This window comes from Battus philenor, unplaced genomic scaffold (genome assembly GCF_028537555.1).
Source record: "Battus philenor isolate CCGP_79_NKW_IND1 unplaced genomic scaffold, ilBatPhil1.0.hap1 SCAF_16, whole genome shotgun sequence".
Lineage (NCBI taxonomy): Eukaryota > Metazoa > Arthropoda > Insecta > Lepidoptera > Papilionidae > Battus > Battus philenor.
In genome coordinates, this window is record NW_027181678.1 from 7,003,496 (window position 1) to 7,014,883 (window position 11,388).

Sequence of the window (11,388 nt, forward strand, 5' to 3'; positions counted from 1 at the left end):
AAAGTAATGGTTTTTTTAAATAAAAACAAAAGTGATATTGTGTTAAAATATATGGTAATAAATAATTTTCATATGTGCGCAGAACAAATGGTTGCCGGGGTCTTATTGTTCTGGAGTGGACATCACGAAACAGCAGAGTGCGGCTTAGAACGTCCGCCCAGAAGATAGACAGATGACATTTTTGAGGTCGTCTCAAAAAGCTGGATGCAAGCCGCTACCTACTGGTCTTATTTAAAAACTTTAGGAAGCACATATATCCAACAGTGGACGTCTTGCGGTTAGAATGATGATAATTGAACAAAAACACTTTATTATATATATTATATGCAAATAAGTTTACTTATATTAATAATAATAAATATAGAATGCAAATAAAAATTAAATTTCGGTTAAATGCTAGACGTATTCAAATACTTTGGTTCTGTATTGTCAAGCGTAGCTAGAAGTAATTCTTAACTGCGTCTCGAGGAGAGCATCTGTTAATCAACAGGATGCAGCTTTGACAGGTGACGTTTAGCGTATCCTATTACTCGCTCAATTCCCGAGAAGCTACTTTACACGACAGTTTTTGTGAATTGAACAAATATAAATACAATAAAATACCTATGTCAGCCGATTTGATTATCCGGACTTATTCAACGCACCAATATATTAATTCTAGATGAATATAATAGCGAGAAAGCTTAGAAGTGTAGACAATCTTCTCACAATATCACTCAGATGACATGGCAGTGTAATTCAATCTAACAATCGCTTGTTTGGTAATAAATAATGTTCATAAGCTATCGTTAACTGTTAGACAAGTTTCTCCCAGCGTTACATGCAATGGAAAACGTGGATTCTCACTTTCCTACGACTTGCAGAGTTGTATTAGTCGCGCCAGTCACGGCTTTCACGTACTGCAATCGCTTTTTAACTCAATGAATTGTTTTATCAATCGATGAGCATGGAAATTGTATCTCACGAGATCAGGCATGAAATTTTATATAATGTTGAAATATTATTAGATATATACAAGCTGTTAGAAACAGTGTCGATTAATGTCGAATATTTTTTTTAAATTAATAATTGTGTTTTTTATTATTATATATTGTAGAAATGTGCTTAATAAAATACTAAATAGTATTAACTCCGCGTTTATCAATGCGGCTTCAAATACCAACCAAGTATTTTTAACAACGACTACGAGTATTGCAGTGGTATCTAAATAGATGCCTTTTCGCAAATGAGACCTCAGATCTTGTGCTGGTGTTATTTTATCAAAAATAAGCTTGTAATAAACTGATGTAATAAAAAATATAAAATAAACGAACTTAAAGAGCTTAGTTAAATTATATACATCTAGGTTTATTTTTGATACACAGTTTATATCTATGATGTTATAATTTAGACAATTTTTAATGATTTATACTGTCTAAATTCATTATTGTAACGAATGAAATAAAGCTTTAATATGATTATATAATTTAAACATCTATACACCGGTACGAATATAAAAAATGTTATTATTACGATAATGAATACCTTTTCATAGTGCAAATTACTCTCGGCAATGACGCTCGACTAACAAAAGTCATCTAAACCTCTTTTATGCGAACTTCTTAAGAGACTCAAACCATCTACGAAACTGTTTACATATTTCGATTCAAGCTGGACGAACTTTCAACCTTCAAGGCCTGAACGCTAATTAGCAAATGTGCCTATATTTTTTTAAAGATGTATGTTTCCTTTACAAATTCAATATATCCGAGAACATAAATGTATTCGTAGATTCTTACCGGAAATTTATATAAATTGCTGTATCGACTGTTTACTTACTAATTAGTGAACGGTATTAAAGAAAATTTAAGTGCTGTAATTTCTTGACTAAGTACAAATGCAAAACAGTAAATCTTCCTGTTTCGACCGGAATAAATGCATTATATTTTTATGCATATTTTTACATATTCAAGTATGTAAATTCGTTTGTATTGTGCTGTAAATAAAGAATTTTGGACAATATCTATTCCTGATTATAATATTAATACATGTAATTTAGCATGGTATATATAATTCTTCGATCGTTATTTACAAAGAGATGCTTTCAATATTGAAACGAATTTATGTCAGTTGCATGAATATCTGACATTTATGAAGACACATTTATGACAAATGAAGATAGATTCAAATAACACAAATAGTTGTACAGCGACGAGTTCTGCATCCCAATAATTTTTAAAGGAAACAATACAGATAAATCACAATGAATAAAATGTACGTTAAAAAAAAGAAAGATCGAATGAAAAGTTTGTAAAACAAAACAGCATTGTTAAATTAAAGCGTTAGCAAAAAGACTGTGCAAATAGAGCATAGAGTTCGTTTTAGTAGTTCTGTTCTTAAAGGGTTGTAGAGGTTGTATCCGCATCTGGCTTTCATAAGAAGCGTGAGCGCGGAAGACACGGAAATTGCAGACCGCCATCGTCCGCACGAATTCTATTCAGCCTGTCAAAGCAACGCAACCGTCTTACGTTGTTATTACTTTTTTTTTTCGGTTGTTGTGTCTTGACAATTTAACAAAAAATAGGCACAATACAGTTAAATATTTTACAACAAAATTATATTGAATTCTAGTTATTATAGTGTCGTCTCCAACCAGAGTTGCTATGTCGGCAAGTCTTGTTTGTTGATATTTGACGCTACATTTAATAGCGTTCTGATGCTCATCGACAACCAAATGCCGAGGTTTCTCAGCTACAAAGCCTATTTATAATATACCTGGTTTTGATATTTTTTCATTATCACAGAAAATAGTATATCTTGTTACGCTTGACTAAAATACTGCAACTTGTGTACTTATTTTGATTGTGTTCAACACGTCTTTCTCTCGTCTCTATCACTTTGTCTTTGGATATATATCAGTCAATTATATTCTCAGTAGTTTTCTGTACACTAACATTTTAACGCCTCGAGATATTTGGCGACTGTTCATTGATGTGGCTTTTAATTAAAAAATATATATGAGAAGTCATAGATTATTTTTTTCATGTTTCAGGTATTTGGAAGACTGAAGAGTGTTCGTAGTCTTAGCATTGTAGCGAATCATTTTCTTCTGTGAGTATGTATACGTATTATTTATAACTTTATAGTCATCACTTATTTATAAATCATCATCATATCATTCGATAAATGTTCCGCTCGCATTCAGCGACTTCTCGCAATCTTAACTATGTCCTCGTTCCCACTATTTTACGAATACTAAGGAAATAATATTTAACTAATAAATGCTAAATCTCACTTCGGAGCTCACATTAGCAGATGATGGAGGATGCTGGTCGCTTCCAATCGATATTGCTGGAAATATTTAGAGGAAAATCTATTTCCAGCAGTGCACATCCCGCGGCTAAAATTATAATGATAAATATAGCGAATAATAAATGTGTATATAATATATGATACATAAATAAACAATCACTTGTTTTAAATGTATTTTAAATTGCTAGTAACATAATTAAAATTTTAAATTACTGTTACATAAAAATATATAAGCAAATAATGTCTACCATTTCCGAACACTTAATTCATTATTGAATATAAATTGTTCGATTGTAGTTGTTATTCACGTACTCTCTCTCGTCCCAAATATAATAATATACCGTTCTTTCAAATTTGCAAACGCCTTTTCAATATTTGTGTACGGTACATATATTGGCTTCCGTCTAGTACCGCTACATAGTTTGTTACGTTCTCACGTTTCATTTGCAATACAATTAAATTACATTATTTACTTTTAATAACCATCACAATCATGAAAAGTCATGAATTAATATACCATTTGTCGTATATCAAAAGTAATAATTTACTTTTCTAGAATTACAAAAACATTACCGGCACCATACGTGCCATGTCTAGGTGATAACAACAAATGTTAAATCATAAAAAGTATCGTACTACAAAACTTCAGATAACTTGTTACTTAAGGCATAAAAAATATAAACCCTTATGTATTGCCTTTTAAAATGGAATGGAATGGAAATGGAATATCACAATTTAAACTAATCTGAAAAATATTCTTTCCAATAAAATGTTCACACTTCGACAACCATCATAAATTTTGTACTAATAAACTGAAAACCAAAATAAGACAAACCACAATATCTCGATTATAAATGAGATTGTTAAACAAATGTGACAAATGTGACTGTATTGACTGTGTTTTATAATATGTTATTCAATGTTCAGTGTATAAAAATATATACATAAAAATACCTATTTCAATAAGATCATATTTAACAGATCAACTGTTAAGTTTTAAGCACTCGTTTGTTTAATCTAAAGAAATTGAAGATTATTTTACAAAAAGGTAGCATTAGCGGCGTAACGTTACAAATAATTTATGTTGCACATGGTATCGTTTAGCAGTAGTAATGGACAGCTGTAAATAGGGAAAATAAATCACAATACACATTAGCGGAAATTGACTACCGGGTTATAGCCAACCGGCCGATTAGATCGTGGCCATGTGTCCGATACGGCGACCGACGCCTGGACCTGTTGCATCGAATACCAGGTTGACTAGCGGAACACGAATAACTGGACAACTCGGGCTATTAGCAAACTATAATCCATAAATATAATTAGTACAAATTAATGACAATCGGAAATTATTTTACTCAAAAAGACTTCATTAAATTTACATTCACAATATCTCCAATATAAATGTAAGCTAAATGTAACATAAAAACAACATGCGAACGGTGAAAGCGAAATAGCGAAGTATTGGGCTCAAAGATGAATGGAGTAAAAGCAATTCGGTAATTACAAAAATTTATAGCGACTCCAGAGGGAGCCCTCGAGATTTTCTAAAATCAAAGAGATTTAGGCTTCGTGCCCTCTGTGTGCTCTACCTCCTTACGTCCGCAAAATCTATTAATATCAACCAGGCAACAGTGACCATCCGTCCAAAAATAGGTAAAGATAATAAACTATTTGTATTAATATTTATTGAAGTTTAAAAGATTTACTGATAAGTACTATCACCAATTATACATTTAATTTTATAGAATAATCATGAAAATTAAAATATATACAAAGGTATGTAATATTTAAATTCAATACATTTATGTTGTATCACTTGTTACATGTTTTATATAAATGTAATTTCTGTAATTTAAAAAAAAAACGGCCCGTACTGTTAATGAGCTTGTCCACCTCTACTCTATATAAAAATTTTATTTAATTAGATAAAACGAAAATGCTTAATTAATTTTGCGGATAAGCGGAGAGCAATATCTATACTGGTGTCCTATTTGCAGGCCAATAAAATATAATATAGATCTGGGACTTCTATAAATTAGCATTCTTACCTAATTTAAATTATCTTAACTCTTACTTAAAATGTTAAGAAGATATTTGGTTACAGTGTGTTGAAATCGGTGAGAGAAAGTAAAGGGCCAAGCATTTTCGTCTTCATTGCTTTCTCTTCACTTATAAGGTTCGACCCTCCGAGGGTGTGGCTTATCTCGAGATCATTCACTTGTAACCTGAAGCATTAAAAGCGACAACTATATTACGTATTTAAATATTTTGCTCGTGTATAAATAAAATTATGCACTGAGAAAAACTGTTCGGTATGATATATATATATATATATATATATATATATATATATATATATATATATATATCAGATTTTGTGGATTCTAAAACTGGATTTTGTTTTGACTAATTTTTAATAGTAATAAATTAATATATTATTAACATTTTATTAAAGTGGTTTTTTTAGTATGCCATAATAGTAGACCTACGAAGGCTTCAAATCCAATCAAAGATTCAAATAATTTCAATTTATTTTAAAAAAACTTCACCTAAATAATATTTCGTCATGCAGTATTTTTTATTTCTAGTCCAAAAATAAAAATAATCTATCATTGCGAAATAGGCCCGCATCCGTACTTATTTAGATTCGTCGTGGATGATGAGAATAAATAAATTGTCCTTTATTAATTATAATGACAAGTATTTCCATCATCATTTAATACGTTCAAGACTATTGAAATCCGTATGAACTATAAATTGAAACTACAACGTACACGAGGTCAATGTTCGTTAATGACGAAAATAACATGCTCATTGCTCTCGCTTTCTATAGAAATTAACAGTTTGTAACTTTACGGCTGCTTAACTTTTTTTTTATAATACGATAAATTTTGAAAATAGACTTGTATAAAACAATCATTACACTGAACGTATAAATTAAGTACATAAAATTCCTAAACAATTTATCTCGTCTACATGTTGTCAGCAATTTTAACATTTTGGTATTTATTGCAACATCCACAAAATTTAAAAATTAGTTAAAAAGCTTCCTTTATTTTTTTCTATTTAGTTATAATCGTATTCATATGACCAGTTCATTCATAATATTTAACCATAAAATAAACTAAAACAGATTTAAATGAAAACATTATAAAATTCATTGTGTCAATATATAGTTAAATACTGGCATTTCATATATTGTGATAAATGTGACATACTCGTGGTTTCTTTATCTTATTTGTACGTTTTTGGCAGTGTAGTTGTATTCCACATTCGTATTCATTGGTAGTCGGTGCAGTCAACTTTTACGAATGAAAAAATATAAAAGTATTAAATTTATACATCCCGGACTCTTCATTGCTAATGCAGTAAGTTACGAAGGTCGGGCGGTATTGAACCAATGTGTAACTGTTAGAATTTGGTAGTAAATTGTGTTCCTTATGATGTCCCTACTCCGCTCTCGGAAGAGGCCCGAGTCAGTCACCCGTACCTCAAACAAATACTCTGAGCAGCAGTAACCTTAATGAATTGTATCCCACAAAAAGCAGTTTTACATTACTAACATGTAGCAAACACGTGTGCCGTTTTACTCGTAATGGGCATAAAAAATAGTTTTTTTTATATGTGAATAAAAGTTTATGGTCGAATGATTTTTTGTCACATCATCGTTAAGGCATTCGGGATGTAAAAATTGTGAATAAAATAACACTCGATTATAAAAAAAAATCTTTTATATTAAAAAAATAAATAATAATAAATTAAGACGCTCTGCCAGACACTTGAGGTCCGTCAAAACGAAAAAAGACGAGTTAGCATGAATTAAAAATGTCATGTACCATAAAGCAATTAAATTACAATAAAAACATATTTTGCAAGCGATCTAAAAAAATAAAGAACGTTTTTTTTATTACAAAGACATTAAATCAATAAATAAAATTAACGATCTATAATCGCAATTGGAATAGGACAGAATAATAACTTCACAGTATGTATTCTGTTGTGGCAACTCGTATAATAATTAGCTTTACTACATAAGGACCGTTATGGCTTATGGAAGTCCCGAGTCATTTATAATAGTTTTTTAGCTGTATAGTAATAGGTTCTTCGGTATTGTAAATTGAGCGACACAATAAAAGATTTAATATAAATTATGTTGGTTTTAAAACATGGAAATAAATGTGGACCTAAATAATTAACAAGTCCTTAGCGTTGACCTTTACAATTAAATATTTAAAAGAGAAATGAAATTATTTTTTATATTTATATTTAAAATATTGCTAATAAATGAAAATTGTTCGAAATAAAATGTCCACAATGATTGGTTAAACTTTTTTGTTTATGTTTCCAGGTTCCTGAGCTGATGCTCGTAATGCTGCAACTAAACGAAAGCGTGAGATAGCCACCGCGTGGCAATACAGTATGGGTGCAAACATGGGCAAGAACTCAAGCCTGCTGGATGCGCTGCCTTCCACGCAGGGCACTCTGCACGTCGTCATGCTCGGCCTCGACTCTGCGGGCAAGACCACTGCGCTGTACCGCCTCAAATTTGATCAGTACCTCAACACCGTCCCAACCATTGGTTTCAATTGCGAAAAAGTGAAAGGAACAATAGGCAAATCAAAAGGTGTGAATTTTTTAGTGTGGGATGTAGGTGGTCAAGAAAAACTGAGACCGCTGTGGAAATCTTACACACGATGCACGGACGGCATAATATTTGTACTCGACTCAGTAGATGTAGAAAGGATGGAAGAGGCTAAAATGGAACTTATACGAACAGCGAAATCGCCAGACAACGCCGGTGTACCAATACTGGTATTAGCGAATAAACAAGATTTACCAGGCGCAAAAGAACCTAGAGAGCTGGAGAAACTTTTGGGACTGCATGAACTAGTTTCGTCTCCACATGGTTCTCGGGACGCACACGCCTGGCATGTGCAACCTGCTTGCGCAATCACAGGTGAAGGACTCCACGAAGGACTCGAAGCCCTGTACGAAATGATACTCAAACGAAGGAAATTAGCGAAATTACAGAAAAAGCGGGTCAGATAAACGTTACATACACATAGTGAATAAACTATATGGTTTAATTATCACCAGAAATCATTGTGAGAACCTATAATGAAATTTTTGTGGGTGTTTATTAAAATATAGTATAACGTCGAATAAAACGTAAAACTGTTTGTACCATTGATGTAAAACGTCTTATGAAAAATATTCCATCATAATGTTGCTCAAGTCATATTGAACATTTTGAAGGAAACTAATATTTCGAAAAAATAAATTAAAATTAGCAATTAGTCATTTCCTTTCCAAAATAGCTAGACGGGATGATGGTTAAGAAAAACATTTTCCGTTGAAATTTATACCATTTTTAGCGTATACAATAATTGAAAAGCATTACTTTCCTTAACTGCAAGTATTTAAAGAAAATAAATCACGTATGTATTTATTACCAACCAACATTATGTGGCTCACATTAGTGGGACCATTAGGTTAATGCGATTTCAAGTTATAATCTATGAATGTCTATACGTGTTTCGCTTATTATGTTAAAAATAATAGTTGTGTAGAACATGTAGCGCTTTCATCAAATGTGTATTTAGTGGCTTAATCATTTTACTTTCCTACATAAAATAACATTCAAACCCGTGAATGCACCTTTGTGGTTTTAAGTGTTTCTGTAAATTATTACAACCGCAATTTTTCACAAAATGTTGTTGCATCTGTCAGTTACTTCATCTTTTATATGTTTGCCAAGCCGTAGTAAATTTGTAACAACTACATAATTTCAATTATTTATATAGTTTTATGCTAAAATCAAAGTTCAAACTGCGATAGAAAGAATAAAAATATTTCGGTAATTTATTTGATTAAACCAGGCTTTTACATTCGAAATATAACATTTAACATATTTTCTGTCATAATATGTACATTTCATTAAATGAAACCACTAAAAAGCTTACCGATAATGCGAAAATTTGTTTTCATATTTATTGAGAAGGATTTAATTATTATTTATTTATTTACTTATAGGAATTTAAGGATAGGTATTAAGAAAATACATTGTAATAACAAAAAGCTTTTACCAGAGTTTGTGTTACTCACTTTGTAAATATGTAAATTCCAAGTAGTTATTTATCAATACCAAGAAACCAAACATTTATATTACGAGTAGGTTATGTACATTTTGTTGATAAAAATTATTGTTTTATTAATCACACAAAATCAAATTATTATTGTGTTTTTTGTATCTTAAAGGACGGTTTTCATACTTGCCGTAATAAATTCTGTTTTCAAAAATTTATCATTTTGATTTTAATATTATTACTTCCTAATTTTTGTAAATATAGAGGAAAAAACCCTTGTCCTTAGAGTTATATTTCTAATAGATAACCAAAAAGCTCTTCGTTTCCATATGTTTAAATTTTAAAGAGATCTTTTTTTATGTACACTGAAGGATTTCTTCGTATTAATATTATTTTGCTGAATTGTGAAAGACATTTTGTTTGTATTTCTATTTCCAGGCAAAGAAAGTGAATCAATTTTCGACTGTAGTCCATATGCACGGAGTAATTCCTTCTCTAATCTATAATAAAGTCGCAATTCTTTTGCAGCCTCTACAGCATTTTTGTTTTTTTGTCGCTCTGCATCCAAACAGATGTTAATTGCATGGCGAACGGTGTCACTGTGTAATGCGTCTAATTTTTTCGTGTATTCTGTGTAAAATATCTCTAAAGCAGCTGCCACTGCTCTAATATCCTTATTTATTGGTTTTTCGTTATAAACTTTCTCATAACAGAAATCAAGATGTAAAAACAATTTTAAAACATCTAACGCTCCTACACTTTCAAAAAACAACCCATGTAAAACTTTAAAAAACAATTCCTTCAGAAATTTTGATCTTTGTTCACTGAATTCTACAAGACTTTTAAAATACGTAACTGTACCTGAAATATTCACACTCTCATGTGCTATGTCGTCCTTCAAAGACTCTATATTATTTTTAAGTATTTTAGTGATTGGAGAAAAATGCGAAACGTGAGTGAAATGATTCAACTGATGTTTTTCTATTGATTCGAAGACATGCATTAAATGTTTTGGTTCAGTAAAATACAGCGCTGGTTTCACCAACTTACTACAACACTCTTTGCGCATTTTTTCATAAATAACTGTAAACGTATCTTCTTCACTGGAAATACCTAAATCAAAACCCTTGGCCTCTATTTCAATGGATCTAGCAAAATCTCTGTTTTTCGCTCGCCACGATGGGGGAGATAGATAATATAAAAATCTGCCATACTTTTGTTGCAAACTGTATCTATAATCTAACCCAATTAGTTTAGATGTAATGAAGAATTTTTCGCTCGCTAAAGATTCTAATTCCGAGTTAATTTTATCGACTTCGGAAATTAATTTATCGCCTTTGTCTAATAATATCATAGATTGACTATAATCCTCGGAAATAAATTGATCAAAGTATTTAGCCTGTTCTGTTACTTTGCTTAAAGTTTTGTTATATATTTCCATTTCCTTTTTTTGATTTTCTTCTATATTCATGCTGCAATCTCTTACTTGGCCGATTTGCTGGTTTATTCGTAATCGTCTATTTAAATACATCTTAAACAACTTATATTGCATATGCGTGTGAGCAAACGTGCTACCATTAACGCACCTGTAGAAATCTTCATCTATATCTAAAACGGTATTTATTTTTTCTGGACAATAATTAACATATAGGCGTTGACGAAAGTCAGTACTAATTATTTTATGTTTATCAGAAATAGGTATCGCGAGACGTTTCTTGTATCTTCGAACATTTTGTATTTTCGAATAAAATTTATAGGAAAGCATCATAACATCATTTTTTAATTTAAATATTGGGAGCGGTTTATCTTCAGGTAACGTATATACTTTCAAAGTTGATTCAGATGGCTTGTTTATTACTCGACGTCGATCTGTTTTCGGAATACCACAAACAAAATGTTTCACATATGCACTTTTTCCTTGTTTCAAATACTCTCGTTGTTTGGATATATTTATAATCACCGAACGTGGGTCTTTTTCCATTATTAAAAGGATAGTTTTATAAGAAAC

The 11,388-nt window shown here is 31.0% G+C and overlaps 2 protein-coding genes across 3 annotated transcripts in view; one reads left to right on the forward strand and one right to left on the reverse strand.

Annotated features, from left to right (window-relative positions):
• Positions 1-9,249, forward strand: part of Arl4 (ADP ribosylation factor-like 4) — a 50,341-nt gene extending 41,092 nt beyond the window's left edge. The window contains exons 2-3 of one of the 2 annotated variants that reach the window (XM_068762273.1): positions 3,032-3,094; positions 7,643-9,249. In XM_068762273.1, the coding sequence (XP_068618374.1) occupies positions 7,714-8,343 (630 nt within the window). In that variant the 5' untranslated portion in view covers positions 3,032-3,094; positions 7,643-7,713 and the 3' untranslated portion in view covers positions 8,344-9,249. The remainder of the gene's footprint in view (positions 1-3,031; positions 3,095-7,642) is intronic. The other variant, XM_068762272.1, reaches the window with a different exon arrangement.
• Positions 9,250-9,720: 471 nt separating this feature from the next.
• LOC137919501 (uncharacterized) lies at positions 9,721-11,361 on the reverse strand. The gene has a single exon (XM_068762595.1). It carries the CDS (start codon positions 11,359-11,361, stop codon positions 9,721-9,723), a length of 1,641 nt encoding a protein of 546 aa, XP_068618696.1.
• Positions 11,362-11,388: the final 27 nt, after the last annotated feature.

What these genes read in the sequence shown, in the direction of transcription:
- LOC137919501 (XM_068762595.1), bottom strand. Translation starts at nt 11,361, where the DNA reads ATGGAAAAAGACCCACGTTCGGTGATTATAAATATATCCAAACAACGA.